Source organism: Anolis carolinensis, chromosome 1 (assembly GCF_035594765.1).
Source record: "Anolis carolinensis isolate JA03-04 chromosome 1, rAnoCar3.1.pri, whole genome shotgun sequence".
NCBI classification, from domain to species: Eukaryota; Metazoa; Chordata; class Lepidosauria; order Squamata; family Dactyloidae; genus Anolis; species Anolis carolinensis.
The window spans coordinates 1,802,024-1,821,640 of NC_085841.1; the positions used below are offsets into that span (position 1 = coordinate 1,802,024).

Here is a 19,617-nt window from a genome sequence, read left to right on the forward strand (position 1 = left end):
TTATTCTCTGAAGTTCATGTTGTCTTGTTTTCAGGAGTGATTTCCTGTATCAGAGACTTGGAACTATATTCTGCAAATTGCCTTTTGGATTATTGCATTTGAAACATTGCTTTTTACTGACTGCCATTGCATTTGAAACATTGCTTTCTTTACTGCTTTTTATTCAGATTTTGTTATCTTTTATCAATAAACTATTTAAACCTAGTCTGCTGTGGTGGGGTGTGTGTTAAGAGGAAGGTGAACCAGTGCTGAGGTGCAAAATTCGTCTTATAACAAAATAAAGAACTCAAAAGTTTTCTTCTGCTCCTAGGGAACAAGGCATTTAATCATCATCCGAGTTTGCCAACTTCATTTGGATTGGATGGTATACACTTTATAGCACTCCGATCAGTCCTCTTCTAATGTATTGTAAACGGAGAGACCTAAGCAAAGACTTGTGGATGTGCAAAAATATCTATATATATAAAAGAGTGATGGAATCAGGGCATCGGACAAAACAACAAAACTACAGACCCCCCCAACCTCGAAATTTGACAACACAACCCATCATCCACGGCTCTAGGTTGATACAACAAAAACAAAAGAAAAATAAAGTCCTAATTAGAGGGACAGGAATAATTGTTTTTATCCAATTGCTGCCAATTAGAGGACTAAGCTCCGCCCACTTGGTCTCCTAGCAACCTACTCAGCCCAGGGACAGGCACAGTTAGGCCTCACTTAGGCCTTTTCCACAGATTATCTAGGGTCATCCAGATCAACTTCCTTCTACCATGCAGGAGGACACAATTCAAGCACTCCTGAAAGATGGCCATCTAGCCTCTACATAATGATGATGATGATGATGATGATGATGATGATGATGATGATAATAATAATCATAGAAGCATAGAACCAAGAGTTTGGAGAGACCCTTAAGGGCCATCCAGCCCAACCCTTTCTACTATGCAGCAGGACACAATCCAAGCATTCACAACAAATGGACAACGTATAAATACTATACAATACTACACAGGGACATAGACCCCCTCTATCCTCACCACTTTCACAGTACACAAACAACCAAATGCATAATAAACATAAAGACAGCCATACAACAGACATTCAAAACCACCACTACCTCAACAATTTCTCACCAACACCACCAGACAATGCCACAGCAACGCGTGGCCGGGCACAGCTGGTATCTATATATATAAAAGAGTGATGGAATCTTGCCAACCGCCAAAACAACAAAACTAAACACCCCACAACCTCAAAAATTGACAACACAAGCCATCATCCACGCCTCAAGGTTGATAGAACAAAAATAAAAGAAAAATAAAGTCCTAATTAGAGGGAGAGGAATAATTGTTTTTATCCAATTGCTGCCAGTTAGAAGGCTAAGCTCCGCCCACTTGGTCTCCTAGGAACCCACTCACCCAGGGGACAGGCAGAGTTAGGCCTCACTTAGGCCTCTTCCACACTGCCTATAAAATACAGATTATCAGATTTTAACTGGATTAGATGGCAGTGTAGATAGACTCAAGGCCCTTCCACACAGCTATATAACTCATTTATAATCTTATATTATCTGCTTTAACTGGATTATCTGGACTCCACACCTTTACCCTTGACCTTAACTACCACCAATTCCTCAATACTTTATTTCCCATACCACCATACTTGGCCACAGCAACGCGTGGCCGGGCACAGCTAGTATGTGTGTGTGTGTGTGTGTGTGTGTGTGTATATATATATATATATATATATAATATATAAATGGATGAATATCTCTGATTGATGTGCTGGGATTAACAGTTTGTCGTGGATTTTAGATCATCCGTCGGCCGCTTAGACACTCGGCTGTCTCGCAGGGTCTTGGTTCCCATTCACAGCTTTTCAAGGTTTGATGAGCTTATAGCAAACCTGTCTTAAGGAGGAGTTCTAGGAGATAAAGGAAACATATGTATGTCTCTGTAACTCTCATTATGCCCGTGATTCATTACAATCTTCATGTGGAACCTCCAAATAAATATATATGTGGGCTGCAGATTATGGGAAGGTACCTGTATTGGGTTGTTTTTTTTTAGTGATTTTATCACTGTGTCGACGAAGGCTTTCATGGCCGGAATCACTTGGTTGCTGTGAGTTTTCCGGGCTGTCTGGCCATGTCCCAGAAGCATTCTCTCCTGACATTTCGCCCACATTTATGACAGGCTTCCTCAGAAGTTGTAAGGTCTGTTGTAAATGAGTCAAGTGGGTTTATATATCTGTGGGTTGGGAGAAAGAATTCCTGTCTGTCTGAAGCAAATGTGAGTGTTGCAATTGGCCTTGCAGATTCAAAGCCTGGCTGCTTCCTGCCTGAGGGAATCCTTTGTCGGGAGGTGTTAGCTGGCCCTGATTATCACTATTGTTCCATTGATTGCGTGCTGAGATTCTGCATGGCCCACAAAGGCAACATGAGGCACATTTATCAGGTAGAATGAATGCACTTTGACACCGCTTTAATTTCCGTGGCTCAATGCTACGAAGTCATGGAAGATGTAGTTTCACGAAACAGTGCTTTGCAAAAGAGTGCAAGCCACAACTGCCATGTGTTGTTGAAGGCTTTCATGGCCGGAATCACTGGATTGTTGTGCATTTTCCGGTCTGCCTGGCCATGTTCCAGAAGCATTGTCTCCTGACGTTTTGCCCACATCTATGGCAGGCATCTGCAGAGGCTGTGAGGTATGCCACAACTGCCATGATTCCATAGCATGGATCCAAGGCAATCCAAGTGGTATGGAACTGCATTCATTCCCATAGACACAACATGGGGTCACATTGGTTTTTTGTGCTGCTGCATCACAGTTGTCAGAGCGTGCGATTTGGATAAACACACATGCAGCGGAAGATCAGCGAAGAATCACTGGCACCAATAAAGAGGCTGAAGCCTGTTTGGCTATCTACAAAAGATTTACTAACAAACGGATAACTCTCAAGACGATATATACAGAGTGCAGAGAGGCAGAGAGCGAACAGAGAGATAACACAAGGAGCTATTTATAACCACCTCTGCTGTCTGATGCAATACACAGTTAACTCTTTACACACTCGCATAGTGGACAGCAGACAGTGCATGATGCAATCTACAGCTCACATTGCACCACTATAACTCAATTACATTTAAACAACTCTATATACAATCATTCCCACTTCAACAACAGTGTGGGCTCATATTCAGTTTGTGTTGTACTAAGACAATATTATTTCAGGTGAGGCCTGACTAAAGCCACTATGACTTCTCTCTGTCTAGGTTCTTATCGATGCAGTATAGGACTGCATTGACCTTTTTGTATGCCCATTGCATTTTCTACCATCAAAGGCCATTCATGCTATAAAAGATCTCTTCTGTTCTGCAGATTAATCTTTTATTACCACTTCATCACATAACTTGAATTCCACTGAGTTCTACACTTAAAATCTGGTATTTTACCCGAGCCTTCCCCAGATGCCTTTCTGCTTCACTATTCTTAACCCTCACCTTCCTTTATTCCCACCAACCGGACCTTCTGCCGTGTTTTGCAAACACTAAATATATTTCCTTTTCTTTTCTTTTGGCTGTTGCAGGTCTCTCCTTCTACACCCGAGTGCTTGAGAACTGCGAGAATGAAGCTCCATTCGATGAGGTAAGGAAGGCATTTCAGGATTCAGGGTTTAATTCTCTGCTTGTTTCATGCATTCGTTAATTTATTATTTTGATTTCCAAATTGGAAGGCATCTTGCACATGGATGATTTTTTGCATTAAAATAAATCACGTTAACTCTTGTTTCAGAGGAGAAAGTGAATAATAATAATAATAATAATAATAATAATAATAATAATAATAATAATTTACAAAAGTCTCAAATAATCTATACACATAATAAAAGGGAAAATATGTATGTATGTGTGTAAGTGGCTGGAGTGTCCACTTATCCAGACAAGCTACGAGCCCTGGGAATGTCTTCCACCAACACCATCCTGCCCACTACCCAAGGGAAGGCTTTCCTACGAGGACAATTTCATGCTAGATTTTATGTGTTCCCTCCACCATAGACATCCCAGTGTGAGCTATTTTAATGGTCGGGTGCTCATCCAATGCGGGCTGGCTTCAAACTCATGACCTCTCGATCAGTAGTGATTTATTGCAGCTGGCTACTAACCAGCTGCGCCACAGCCCAGCCCATTAACCTGGTTAACTTGGCATGATGTGAGTTGTAGTTCACCCACAACCTTATGCATTTTTTAAAATTGAAAAAATGACTTCTTCAAATGACTCGGTCAACGCTGGGTCCTCAAGCATTTTAAATTGGACACAGGTGGAACTAGACAATTTGGACAGAAAAACAAGAAAACTCATGACCATTCATCATTCCCTGCACCCTCGCAGTGATGTTGACCGGTTCTATCTGCCTAGAAGATCAGGGGGCAGAGGAATCTTACAAGTAAAACAAGCCGTCAAAGAAAAAGAACATGCCCTGGCAGAAGATGTCAAGCAAAGTGAAGAACCTGCTTTGATTGAAGTCAAAAATCAGAAACTCCTCAAAGTACAGCAGACAAAAAACCAGTACAAGAAAACCACACTACAAACTAGAGCTGACAGCTGGCACAACAAAACATTGCATGGAAAGTTCCTTGACAAAATTGAAGGAAAAGCTGATAAGGAGAAGACCTGGCTCTGGCTCACGAATGGGACCCTGAAGAAGGAGACAGAAGGCCTGATCCTTGCAGCCCAGGAGCAAGCCATCAGGACAAAGGCAAACAAGGCCAAGATCGAAAAATCAGCTGATGACCCAAAATGCAGACTGTGCAAGAAAACCGATGAAACCATTGATCATATCCTCAGCTGCTGTAAGAAAATCACACAGACAGACTACAAACAGAGGCACAACTATGTGGCCCAAATGATTCATTGGAACTTATGCCTCAAGTACCACCTCCCAGCAGCAAAGAACTGGTGGGATCACAAACCTGCAAAAGTATTGGAAAATGAGCACGCAAAGATACTGTGGGACTTCCGAATCCAGACTGACAAAGTTCTGGAACACAACACACCAGACATCACAGTTGTGGAAAAGAAAAAGGTTTGGATCATTGATGTCGCCATCCCAGGTGACAGTCGCATTGACGAAAAACAACAGGAAAAACTCAGCCGCTCTCAGGACCTCAAGATTGAACTTCAAAGACTCTGGCAGAAACCAGTGCAGGTGGTCCCGGTGGTGATGGGCACATTGGGTGCCTTGCCAAAAGATCTCAGCCGGCATTTGGAAACAATAGACATTGACAAAATCACGATCTGCCACCTGCAAAAGGCCACCCTACTGGGATCTGTGCGCATCATCTGAAAATACATCACACAGTCCTAGACACTTGGGAAGTGTTCGACTTGTGATTTTGTGATATGAAATCCAGCATATCTATCTTGTTTGCTGTGTCATAAAATACAACAACAACAACAACAACAATAATAATAATAATATCACAAAAAATCCATATGTACCTATAGGTATATATCTTGTATATGAAGGTGGGAGACATTGTGGAGCTTAGTGAGTCTTGAATTCGAATTCGTAACCCTGTTCCCTCCATTAGCAATAACTGAGGCTCTTCTGATGTCTGTCTATGGTTCGTATTGGGAGTCAACATTGCAAAGCTATTGTAGTCCCGATAAATCACCATTGAAGTCACAATAAACATGACTTTGGCAGGAAATCAGCTTAGCCAGGCAGACCCGGGGGTTGTTTCATTCTTTTGTGTCGTTCCGTGTTCCTTGCTTCTCACTCGATATGTTTTATTGCTTGCCGTGCGGTGGATTTAGGCAATTCGTATTGTCTGGCATTGATTTTCCCACTTCCAGCGGCCGAGGGCACTTTATTGTGGCGAGGAAGGAGAGATATGCTTTACATTGATCAAGTGGAGCGAGAACAAGTATTTCCCCTGACGCTAATTCCTCAATTCTCCAGCCGTTTTGTCCTGAAAAATCATGCCGTTCTGTTGCGTCCATCCATCCTTTGTTTTACAATCAGAGAATCATAGAATATAAGAATTGGAAGGGACCTTAAAGTCCATCCAATCCAACCCCCTTATGACAGATAGAGAGCGACACTCAAAGCACTCCTGACAGATGGCTATCCAACCTCTGTTTAAAAACCTCCAGAGAAGGAGACCTCATTGGATTCCCAGCCAGAGGCTGGATGGCCATCTGTCGGGGGTGCTTTGATTGTGCTTTTCCTGCCTGATGGCAGGATGGGGTTTATTTATTTATTTTATTTATTTACAGTATTTATATTCCGCCCTTCTTTCTCACCCCGAAGGGGACTCAGGGCGGATTACAATGAACACATATATGGCAAACATTCAATGCCAACAGACAAACAACATTCAATTTAGACAGACACAGAGGCATTTTAACATCTTTCCAGCTTCACAATTCCAGCCACAGGGGGAGCTGTTGCTTCACCGTCCACTGGTGGCTGTTCTTCCTCATTCTTTTCCTCGTGTTTTGCTGGCAGTTTTATGGTGTTGTAAATTAGTTAAATTAGCCTCCCGCATAAAGCGTGCCTAAATTTCCCTACTTGACAGATGCAACTGTCTTTCGGGGCTGCATAGGTCAACAGCAAGCCAGGGCTATTTTTAATGGTCGGAGGCTTAACCCGACCCGGGCTTCGAACTCATGACCTCTCGGTCAGTAGTGATTTATAGCAGCTCGTTACTAGCCAGCTGCGCCACAGCCCGGCCCCGGGTTGGACTGGATAGCCCATGTGGTCTCTCCCAACTCCATTATTATCTGATTCTCTGATTCTGTCTTGCCCTTTATTCCGGAACAAGGCCTATTTCACGGCTCCAATCCAGATAAAAGCAACAACACGGACGACCTTATTATTTCTTAGCGGTAAGGCGAGCGTTTGGACACGGTCTTTGTCCTTCGTTGCAGGCGTGATGAGGCATTCGATGGATCAGATCTTGCAGACAAGCCAGTTCTGGTTGATTCCAAATTAAGCCCCTTTGCTTTGGAATGACACGAACCTGGAATGAATGACATCTACCTTATACCAATATTGAGTAAATGGGTTCCTGGTTACACACCAAAGTAATAGATACCCACAAATACAGCAATATGCTTTAGTAATGTTCAGTCAACAGGTATAAAATATACTCATATAGAATAAAATACAATATGTTCAGAATTCACAATTGTAATAAACATAATCCATACAGAGTATTTCATGAACATAAACTCATGGACACTGTGAGTATATAAATAAGATATAACCTTCTTAATTGAAACCCTAAAAAACTTTAAATTGTGTTATAGCCACTGTTTGTTCCTTTTATTTAGACCCACCCTAGAAAAAAAGATATAAAAACACAACTAGGAAGAGGAACATAAAGGGTGTTCATATGAATGTACTATTGTAAGTATCTATGTCAGGTTTATAATGGCAATTATGTAGATATGTTATATGCTTCTGTTAATTTAGTATAAATTTAGTATAAATTCTGTTAATCCACTTGAAGAAGACCTAGTCGAAACCGGTCGTGATCTACTTGCTCTTCAGCTCAACTAACTGATCGAATAAGTGAAAAATCATATACAGAACAAACATTGTTTTTTTTTCCATTTTTTTATTACATTCCAACAATTAACAAAAATTTTGCGATGCATGTCTTATTTCAATATACATAATACCAAAAGTAAGTAATGCTTAAATGACATTTTAAACGATCCTTTGGAATGTAACACCCACCCCCCTCCCCTCCCCTCCCCCGTTCCCCCTCCCCCCTGGAACAGCAAATCAATATATTATCATTGTATCATTTTAACTGTGTGGAACGCCTGGTTCAAGGTGGTGTATCTTTCGTCTCCATCTATTTTGTTAATTAGGACTGACCATTTCCTGAACCAGTCAGGTTCTTTTAGACAATTTGTATATTTTCTTTTCCTTTGATTAATAAAATCATTGATTATATATTCTGATATATAAGACCACCAAATTTCTACATTCCATTTTGTCTCATCCCTCCATCCTCGGGCTATTGTGGCTTGTATTGTGGCTGTCATATATTTTAGAATCTCGGTCCAATTATTGCTATCTTCCCTTACCTTTATTGTGAGGGACATAAATCTGGCTTTGTCCCATATTAATTCTTTCTCTATAATTTCTTCCATTTCTTTTCTTATTTTGCTATAAAAGATTTGAATTTTTCTACAGTCCCACCACATGTGGGAGAATGAACCTATTCCCCCACATTTATGCCAACATTTGTTCGAGGTACTTCCCGTTCTATGAGCCAATTGTAGGGGGGTTCTATACCATTTTGTGATTATTTTCCTTTGTGTTTCTTTGATCCTTATATGATTAATTTTATGAATATTATTGATCCATGACCCAATTAGTTTCTCAGTAAAGTTTTTTTCCTGTTTCCAGATCTCTGTAAGCGTTTCTTTCGTATTATAAGTTAAGGTAATTAGTACATCATACCATAGCCCAATCATTCCTTTATCTGTTTCTAATTTCCTTCTAATTATTCTATCCAGGGGGGTTTCACCTGCTTCTCTTCTTTTCATGGCCTGGGCTTTACTGGACAAACCTAACCATGCTATCCAGTTCCCTTGGCCACATTTATCTTTTATTTTATCCCACTTTAATATTTCTCCATTGGGGTCCACAAGGTCCCCAATCCTTTTAATACCATTTTCCTTCAGTGCCTTAATTATATTCCTAAATGTCTTGTCCTTATTTTCCAATGTTTCTAATGGGAAAGGGTCAATTTTATTTATTTGTAATTTAGTTTGCCATTTTTTCCAGATTGACATTGTTAAGCAAGGGCCTGCTTTTATGTTCTTTAGGTCTTTTATATCTATTCTCTCTCCCATTGACGTTCCCTTTAGCCAATTATTTGCTTCCTTTTCTATTTGCACCCATTTTTTTGACCCTTCCAATTCGAATTCTAGTAATCTCACTAGTTGACTTGCCTCATAGTATAATCCCAATGAGGGAGCCCCCCATCCACCCAATTCTTGTTTACTATAATATAAGAAATTAGCAATTCTGTTTTTGTTTCCTCCCACGACCCATTTTTTGAAAGAGTTATCCCATTTCTTCAACAAATTGATAGGGATATTCACCGGGAGGGTTTGGAACAGGAATAAAAACTTGGGCAAGATCTTCATCTTGTACATTTTTAGCCTTGAGGAGATATCTCGAAATTTTTTTCCCCATTTCACAGAACAAACATTGTTAAGCTAGACATTCATTTTTGATGTATGGATTACAATTATGAATTCTGAACATATTGTATTTTATTCTATATGAGTATATTTTATACCTGTTGACTGAACATTACTAAAGCATATTGCTGTATTTGTGAGTATCTATTAGACATGTCCAAAAAATCGTTTTGAATCGTATATCGGAATTATTTCGGATTGTTCTCGCTTTTTGATACGCATTCCAAGACATTGTCTCACAGCACAACCAGCAATGTAATTCGAACCATTGTTGGCCCATTCTCTAATTGTCTCTTAATGTTTCATTAATTCCCCCCCCCCCCAAAAAAATTAAAATATATTTTTAAAAATATTGTAAAAATTATTTTGTTTCTGCAACCTACCTTGAATGGGAGCTTATTTGCAAATTTGATGAGGATAGCTCGAGAAATGAGGGCGGGAGAGCCCTGTAAAAGTCCCCCCCCCCCCGGTTCCTTTTTTTTTTTTTTTTGGCAATTGCGCATGCGCGTCTGCCATTTTAGAAACATTTAGGATCATTACGAATTTTCGGAAATATCCGAAATTTTTGGGTGAAAAAATCGGAAATACTTTCTATATCGAAGCGCCAGCGGCCCCTACTTTAGAAACGAGAATTGAAACACTTTTTCCATCAATCGGACATGCCTAGTATCTATTACTTTGGTATCTACCTTATACCAGGCATGGGCCAACTTGGGCCCTCCAGGTGTTTTGGACTTCAACTCCCACAATTCCTAGCAGCCTACCGGCTACTAGGAATTGTGGGAGTTGAAGTCCAAAACACCTGGAGGGCCCAAGTTGGCCCATGCCTGCTGTAGACCCATATAATGCAATGTTTTTACATCCAGCCGAGCAAAGCCTCTGCTCCTTGAGACAAACAAAAGCTAAAGTCCTGAGGCTTCCTAGAAGCATCCAGCGGAAGGTGTCAGGCAGGAGAGAAAAGCCTAATTTTGGGGCCAAAAAATGCAAGAGAAACCTGGTGCTGCAGAGAAAGAGAGGAGAGGAGGAAACAAGAGGAGAGAGGCCCAGCTTTTGCCACCTGAGTGCTTTTTGCACAGTTTGGCAGGAAGGTAGGCGAGGGAGCCAGAGCCGTTATGTAAGGTTTGCAGCAATGCCATCCGTGCCTTTATGTAACGGGAAAGGGAAGGCTTTGCAGAGGAAGGATCTGGGGACCTGGGAATGTGCTATGGGCTAGGAAGGCAAACTAGGAAGATCGTCCCTAGATATTGGAGACCCCGGTGGTGCAGTGGGTTAAACCTCTGAGCTGCTGAACATGCTGACCGAAAGGTCGGGATTTGAATTCTGGGAGTGAGGTGAGCTCCCACTGTTAGCCCCAGCTTCTGTCAACTTAGCAGTTCGAAAACATGCAAATGTGAGTACCGCTCCAGCAGGAAGGTAACGGCGCTCCATGGACTCATGCCTATGGCTACGTGACATTGGACTTTGCTAGAATTTTTTTTCATTGATGATGATTGTTTTGTTCTATATGCATTTTATCCTGCTTTATTGTGATTACCTGGGCTTGGCCCCATGTTAGCCGCCCCGAGTCCCTATCATCATCATCATCATCATCATCATCATCATCATCATCATCATCATCATCTAGAATTGCAAGAATTGTGTGCTCTTTAATTATGGTCATACCCAGTGCCAGACTTTTAGAACATCCTCTTCAACAACAAACAGTTTCTGGATACATTCTCCCCTGGACACATAGACCTCAAATAAGGATTTCCACAGAATTAGACCCCCCCGTGGTGCAGCGTGTTAAAGCGCTGAGCTGCTGAACTTGCAGACCAAAAGGTCACAGGTTCTAATCCGAGGAGCAGAATGAGCGCCCGCTGTTAGCTCCAGCTTCTGTCAACTTAGCAGTTCGAAAACATGCAAATGTGAGTAGATCAATAGGTACCGCTCCAGCAGGAAGGTAACAGCGCTCCATGGACTCATGCCTATGGCTACATGACCTTGGAGGTGTCTATGGACAACGCCGGCTCTTCAGCTGAGAAATGGAGATGAGCACCGCCACCCAGAGTCGGACACCACTAGACTTAATGATAAATACACACAAATGTCTATACTAGACAATATCGAAGAGATAAACAACCACTATAAAGGTTCAAAACATAAAAAGAGATATGTATATTAGAGCATCTTGCAAAGGCCACAGAAATAGTCAGGCCTCTCTGAGTATAGAGCTGTCTTCCTTCTATGTAAAAAGGATAAGCGAATACTATAAAGTTTCAAAACATTAGTAGCACTATGTAATTCAGAGCACCATATACATACAATATTACCTGAGAGTTAACAACAATAATGAAAATAATAAGTACAGTCAACTGTTATAATCCACAGTAGTATCTTCCAGACTGTAATAGTCTCCACTATTTAAACATCAATTGAATTTGGCAACCAAAATAATATAAACACATTCAACCTTTGCAAAATAATATTGGTTAATTTATCTTTTGAGACTTCACAGTCTGGAAGATACTACTGTGGATTATAACAGTTGACTGTACTTATTATTTTCTTCAACAACTACTACTAATTGTGAGTATAAAAGAGGGAGAGGGTCACAACAAAAATAAAACCTAATGTAGATTGACCAACACCACTAAAAAAAGCCACAGCAACGCGTGGCCGGGCACAGCTAGTGTAATATAAGCCAGTTCAAAGCAGCTTTGATAATGTGGATTATATCATCATTATCATCATCATTTAATTACTTATTAATCGCCCTCCATCCACGATGCTCTAGGCGATTTACAAGATAAAATTGTAAAAGATAAAAATACATACATACAAATATTGATTAAAAAATATTAAAATATTAAAATAGATTAAAAGCTCTAGTAAAGAGCCAGGTCTTGAGTGCGAGGGTAAAAGGCCCCAACTCACGCATGGCTCTCATCTAGGGCGGCAAGGCATTCCATAAGGCAGGGGCAGAAACAGAAAAAGCTCTGCATCTGGTCCTTTCCAAGTGCACTTCTCTAGGACCCGGTACATAGAGTAAGTCTCGTTGGGATGGTCGTTGCGACCTCCGATGATGGGAGAAGGAGAGACGGTCCCTAAGGTACGATGGGCCCTGGCCATAAAGAGTTTTAAAGGTCAGAACTAGCATCTTATATAGATCACGGTAATCAGTTGGAAGCCAATGCAGATGCTGCAGCACTGGTGTTATATGGCATTTCATGGGTGTTCTTGTGAGTAGCCTGGCTGCCGCATTCTGAACAATACGGAGCTTCCGGGTCGTGGACATCGGAAGGCCAACATACAGGCCGTTGCAATAGTCCAGCCTAGACGTGACCGTGGCATGGATGACTGTTGCCAGAGCCTCATCAGATAGATAGGGTGCCAGTTGCCTCGCTTGTCGTAGGTGGAAAAAGGCCTGTTTGCTGGCAGCAGCGACCTGAGCTTCCATTGTCAGCTGCGAATCCAAAACGACACCCAGGCTCTTAACGGTGGGCGAAGGAGATAGGGCAGCACCATCGAAGGTGGGTAGCAAATGGGTCAGACCGGTCAAGCGGCCATGCCAGAGAATCTCAGTCTTCGCCGGGTTCACCTTCAGTCTACTAGCACGTAGCCAGTTCGACAGAGCCTCCAGACATAAGGTGAAATTTTCTAGTATTGACGTTGCTCCAGGCTCCAAGCGCAGAAGGAGTTGGGTGTCGTCCGCATATTGATAGCAGTTTAGGCCGAAACTCCGAGCCAAACTAGCAAGGGGTCTAACGTAGATGTTGAAGAGAAGAGGGGAGAGAATTGCACCTTGGGGTACCCCACATAGGAGGGGAGATCTCTCAGAGACTTGACCCATATACTCCACGCATTGGCTCCGGTTTCGCAGAAATGAGTTGAACCAATTGAGGGCCTGACCACGAACTCCGGACATGGCGAGACGGTGAATCATTAGATCGTAGTCAACGGTGTCAAACGCTGCGGTAAGGTCGAGAAGTACCAGTAGCGCTGATCCGCCGCTCTCAGACTGGCGACAAAGTTCATCTGTAATGGCAACCAGGACTGTCTCCGTCCCATGGCCAGGGCGGAAGCCTGACTGGAAAGGGTCCAGGCCGGCTGTATCATCCAGAAATTGTTGCAATTGTCCCAGCACAGCCCGCTCTATCATCTTACCCAAGAATGGGAGGTTGGAGACAGGACGATAGTTGGCAAGGGTCATGGGATCCAAGCTAGGCTTCTTTAGCAGGGGACGAACCCTTGCCTCTTTTAGGTTGTCCGGGAAGACCCCCTGTTCAAGAGAGCCATTGATGATATTACTCAACGGATCGAGTAGACCTTCCAGGCAGCTCTTCACCAGCCAGGAGGGACACGGATCAAGGGAACAGGTGGTTGGTTTTGCAACAGCCAGGATTCTAGCGACATCTTCCTTGTCAAGCGGAGTAAATCGGTCAAAGATAGGCCCACTAAGCCGTCACAAAGTCTCAAGCTCACTTAAGGTATCAGCTGTAGGGGGCAGTTCCTGTCGAAGCACGGTGATTTTATCAGTGAAAAACTTCTGGAATGCCTCTGCTGTAAGAGCCATGGTTGCTGGGTTTTGGACTAAGGGAGCCGGACTGGTCAAAGCACGAACGATTTTGAATACTTGAGTTGGGCGCGATCTAGCAGAGGCTATTAAGGAGGAATTGTAAGATTTTTTAGCATCCTTGATGGCTGATTCATAGGACCTGCAAAAAGCCTTGAACGCGGACAGTGACACCTCATCGGGCTTCTGTCGCCACTGATGTTACAGCTGCTTTCGTGCTTGCTTCATCGTCCGTAGCTCATTAGTGTACCGGGGGGGCGATTCCGGTGAGGGCGAAGGAGGCGTCTGGGGGCAATCTCATCCAAGGCAGCCAACAAACTGACATTCCAGGTGTTGACTAGCTCATTGAGAGTGACGCACGCAGTTCCCAGGCCCTTAAGGGCATTCAAGAACCTAGCAGGTTCCATGAGTCTCCTAGGCCGAGCAAAGATTGGTGTGGCAAGGTGGGGAGGAGGAGATGGAATCTCAATCCGGGCCTTCAGGACAGCGTGATCAGACCAGGGAACATCAATTACCGCAGATAGAGATGTTTGTACTCCGATATTAAAAATCAGGTCCAAGGTGTGGCCGGCCCGATGAGTAGGGCGAGTCTTGAGTAGTGAGAGCCCCAGAGCTTCAAAGGTTGGTATTAGGTCCTTAGTCACAGATGAAGATGACAGTGCCTCGACATGTACATTATATGGCAGTGTAGAAGGGGCCTTGAACTTCCCTGGCTCAATGCTACGGAATCCTGGGAGTTGTAGTTTCACAAGGTCTTCAGCCTTCTCTAACAAAGAATGCTGGTGCCTTATTGCATTACGACTCCCAGGGTCCCATAGCATTGGGCCTTGGCAGTTAAAGTGGTGTCAAACTACATTAGTTCCATGAGTGTAGATGTGCCCCATGCCAAATGGCTCCCACTTTCCTGGCTAGATCAATGCTTTGCTGCCTGGTTGCAAACACAGCATTCCTCTCTCCCGTAAAAATCATTGAACGTTTCGCCGGAGATTGGAGTTGCTTCTCGTATTGCCATTGACAACTTGTGTGAGGATTTCCTGATAATTCAGCAACTGCTTGCAATTAAATGCGTTTGTGTAGACTGTAATTGCTTCTGAAAGCTTAGCAGTCCCTCGTGCAAAAGAAAGAGAGCACTTTCCCTGGAAATCACAATGGTTTCCTATGATTATGGTGATGAATGATGTGTCACAGTTCTGGAGGGAGAGCCTGCAAAGATGATGGCTGCAAAGCAATGCTTTCTAAACATTAAGGAATTTGCAGAGAACAGGGTTCGTGTCGCATGGTCATTGGGCAGGTCACACTCTCAGCCCCAGAGGAAGGCATCACCAGAGACATTGGGCAATAGCTCTGGGTTTAAATACACAGCCATGGAAACATAGTAGGTGTGATGTCTCAGGCACCTTTGGCCCCTGACCCCGTGGCCATTGCTGACCAAACTGAAGAAGACTTGGGTTTTTTCCCAAGTCAGCAAGATTCAATTCCTTTCCAGATGCCTATTGTTGACATATCTGTGCCAGAGCCAATTAAGGATGCCCTTGAGAGTGCCGCCTCTCCGGGGTTCTCTGGATGGTTTACTGTTTGATCGAAGGGCTTTTCTGCAAACAGACCGTTCTCAGAAGCAAAGTTTGCGACGAAGCGCCAGATTAGCGGAGCGAGGCGATTAGCCCAGTTCTTTTGGGAAGAATTAGGGAGGCAGGCACCTGGTGCGATGTCTTTGGTGGACCAGTTCTCATGGGAAGAATTGGGGAGTTCAGCACCTGCTCTGGGGGAGCTTATGAACTTCCATAAAAGTATTGCACTGGAAACCTTTGGCGCGGTGTCAACTTAACTTCTGACTGGAAAACATCGTCGTCTCTTGTTCCTGATCTCCAAGCGGCCTGACGGTGCGCTTACTCTGGAGTAGACCGGGTGTTGGTTTACCTTCCTGCCAAGTTGAGACTGCGTTTCAGCTCCTGAACATCTAGTTTTGCCTTGCCCTGAAATCCTGATTTGGACATTTATTCTAAAGGACTCTTCTTGCTCCCTGCTCTTTTCCCCACTCAAAACTCATACGGAGTTTGAGTGTGTTTCGGTTTCTGGATTTTGAACTCTAATACTGGACATAGGACTTTATCTTATTGGACTAAAATTGATCTTTTCTGGAAGGTCAATTGCAACTTTTACTTTGCTGCTTATTTCCATTTGGAACTTTATTTGCTTTAATAAAGATATTATATTGTTATTGGCTTCTGTGTTGGTTCCCAGTGTTCGCGCCGCCCAGGAGTGTTACAGTAGGTACCTACGGTGCAGGTCATACTGTCTCAGCCTCAGAAGAAGTCCAAGACAAATCTATTATGGATTGATGATGATAAATGCAAGCCCTTACGTGTGCCTGCGACCCAGAGTCACCCGCAGAACAATGATGTACTACAGAACAAAAATACAGGAACTTCTAAGAGAGCAAAAGAACAATGGTCCCTCGGATTGCTTACAGAAGTCCACAGTCATAAACAGTCCTTTCTCAGTCCACAAATCTGTTTCAGAGAAGAAAACAGTTCTGGTTCTTCACCCTCTTTTTCTCGGCAGCAAACAGGCCTCAAAAATAGCAAGGCCCCCCTGAGTACACCAATCTCTTCACAGCAGTGCCCAGTCAGCACTAAAAGAACTTGTCCAAACAGGTTCTGCAGCAGCAGAACAGAAACAGTATCAAACCAATCCCCAGATCTTTGCAGGCTCAGCCAATCGGCTTCACACACTTCATTTTCCAGTTAACACACACAGCACAGTGCCTTTGAAAACCATGACAAAATCCTCTCTGAATACATCCTGACTGATAGGTTCAACTTTACAACCAGCATGACTTTGGCTCTAGAGAACAGATTTCGAATCCCACATGGAAACCCATCCTAAGCAAGTCATACCCTCTCAGCCCCAGAAAATCCCATGGACACAGAAAGGCATACATTAGAAAGGACTTGAAGGCACAAAAGAACATATATTTTGCAGTGGCATGACCACAAGAGATGTGAAATATCTCTCAACACACATGCATACACACATATATGTATGCATGTCCATATGTATCATGACTGCATATAACAAATAATGATTTTCCTATTTTCCACCATAATGCAAAATGCAAAAAAAGTGCTCCAAACAGGGCCAGGCTGTAGCACAGTTGGTAAATAGCCAGCAGCAATATCACTGCCAATCGGAAAGTGGCAAGTTCGAAGCCCGAGTCGGATTGAGCACCTGACAGCCAATAGCCTAGCTTACTGTGCACCTAAGCCATTTAAAAATAGCTGCAGCTGTGAGTAGAGAAATTAGGGACTGCTTAAGCGAGGAGTTTAATTTAATTTACTGCCGGCGATCAAAGAACAAGGAGGAAATACTATGATCAAAAAGAACTCGGCGTCATAGTGGGTGAAGCAACAGCTCCCCCTGTGGCCAGAATCAAGCATAACCTCCAGAAGACAAAGTTGGAAAAAGTTGAATTACCTCTGTCTGTCTGGATATGTTGTATGTCTAAAAACAGCATTGAATGTTTGCCATGTATATGTGCATTGATATCCGCCCTGAGTCTCCTTTGGGGTGAGAAAGAAGGGCGGAATATAAATACTGTAAGTAAGTAAATAAGTAAGTAAATATATTTGTTAGAGTTCAGGATTGATTCTGTGCCAAAAAATAGCATAGAAAGTAGAATTTGTTTTCTAGTAATGTCATTTTCTGCCAAAGGGGAAAAAACACACATCCCTAATTATGGTGATATCTGCACTGCAGAGTTAATGTATTATTATTATTATTATTATTATTATTATTATTATTATTATTATTATTATTATTCTCGTTTGCTGTGTCATACTATGTCTTTGTGTCAATAATAATAACAACAACTTTATTTGTATATCTCTCCACCATCTGCCCAAGGGGGCTCGGGGCGGCTCACATGGGGTGAAGCCCAGCAACACAATTAAAATGAAAATTACATAAAAATGCAATTCACAGTGTAAAAACAGAATAAAACAGAAACATTGTAACAATAAATAATGACCTCAATCAGCAACCAGACATAGTTCCTGTTATCTTCATGGGTAGGTGCTCGGGGTGGCGCAGCCTGGAGAGCAGCTGCAATAAATCACTGCAATGAATCACTCTGACCAGGAGGTCATGAGTTCGAGGCCCGCTTGGAGCCTATGTTTGTCTTGTCTTTGTTCTATGTTAAAAGGCATTGAATGTTTGCCAATATGTGTAATGTGATCCGCCCTGAGTCCCCTTCGGGGTGAGAAGGGCGGAATATAAATACTGTAAATAAATAAATAAATAATAAATAGGTGGACTGAGTATTTTGAGGCCCCTTCTATACTGCTATATAATCCAGATTATTAAAGTAAATAATCAAGATTATCTGATTTTAACTGGATTATATGATCTAAACTGCCACATAATCCAGCTCAAAGCAGATAATCTGGATTATATATGTCAGTGTAGAAGGGGGCTGAGAGCACTTTAACTGCTGTGGCTTAATGCTATGGGATTCTGGGAGTTATAGTTTTATACGGTCTTAGTTTTTTTCTGCCAGATATTGGATGTGCGTGTGTCACCAAATTACAATCCTACGGTTGCATTGAATGGAACCATGGCTGTTGGGATTAATGCATGTACGCTGCAGAATTAATGCATTTTGAGCCCACTTTCTCTGTCTTGGCAGCAATAGAGGGAAGCAGCCCAAAGGGAGTCCTGGGAGGAAGCCAGCTTTGCTCAACAGTGTTGGCTTTCCAATCTTTCTTTGCAGCGTGAGGTTTGCAGGCTTTGCAAACGACAAGTCTCTTTCTGAAAAAGCAAACTGAGCCATCTCTTCATTCACTTCTCTTGTTTCATTGTGCCTGTTCTTTCGCTCACATTGGTACCAAAAATGCTGCTTTGTTGCATTCTCTGCTACAGATGGGAAGAACATTCGAAACATGGTGACAAAATGTGCCTTTCAAGAAAACGTTGTTTTTGTGCTGCTCTGCTGTAAAATGAATGCAGTTGGATGCCACTATAAGCTGCCATCGGTCTCTGCTACAAAGTCCTGGGAGTTGTAGTCTCACAATGCCCTTTGCCTTCTCCGCAACTAAACTGGAGCCAAGCCGCATTAATTCTACAGTGTAGACACGCCTGTAGTTATGAGATTTTGTGGCGTTTTAAAGGCCAGGAATACTCAGAAGTGATTTGGCCAGTTCCTCCCTCTGAAATGAAACATGTAGTATCCACCCGCCCATGCCTGATCTGTACTGTAGAATGAATGTGGTATGACACCACTTTAGCTCCTGTAGCCCAATGCTATGGAAAGGAACCTGTCAGGGTGTGAAAATATACTATATGTATGTTAACTGGAAAATCAAATGCATGAAGCCAATTGGCTGAGTTTGCAAGGACTTGGGAATTGGTTTGCAACTGTTGGTGTCCTGCTGCTGGAGATCTCGTCTACTCAGCGATGTATTTAGATTGCTGGGGTATAGAATTTAAATATTTCTCCTTTTGTAAAGATGACAGCCAAAGCTCTTTACCCACAAAAGGCTGGTCTGTTCAGATTTGTCAGCCGGCGTACCAAAAGTGCCAGAATTAAACCTCAGATATTAGTGAACATTTGTTCCTGTTTAAAAGAGCATCAGGAGAGTGTTTGCTCTCCCAATCTTTGCCTTTACAAGACAGCTTTTCTCTTCAAAGCAGAGGAGATATGCCACTGCCTTCCTCTGAGGCTGAGAGAGTGTGACTTGTGTATGAGTAGCCTTGCAGATTCAAAGCCTGGCTGCTTCCTATCTGGGGGAATCCTTTGTTGGGAGGTGTTAGCTGGCCCTGATTGTTTTCTGT

At 42.7% G+C, this 19,617-nt stretch overlaps 1 protein-coding gene across 9 annotated transcripts in view; it reads left to right on the top strand.

Annotated features, from left to right (window-relative positions):
* Nucleotides 1–19,617, top strand: part of otof (otoferlin) — a 208,760-nt gene that overhangs the window by 22,753 nt on the left and 166,390 nt on the right. For all 9 annotated transcript variants that reach the window (XM_062969177.1, XM_062969215.1, XM_062969186.1 and 6 more), the window contains exon 2: nt 3,589–3,647. In XM_062969177.1, coding sequence (XP_062825247.1) covers nt 3,589–3,647 — 59 coding nt within the window. The remainder of the gene's footprint in view (nt 1–3,588; nt 3,648–19,617) is intronic.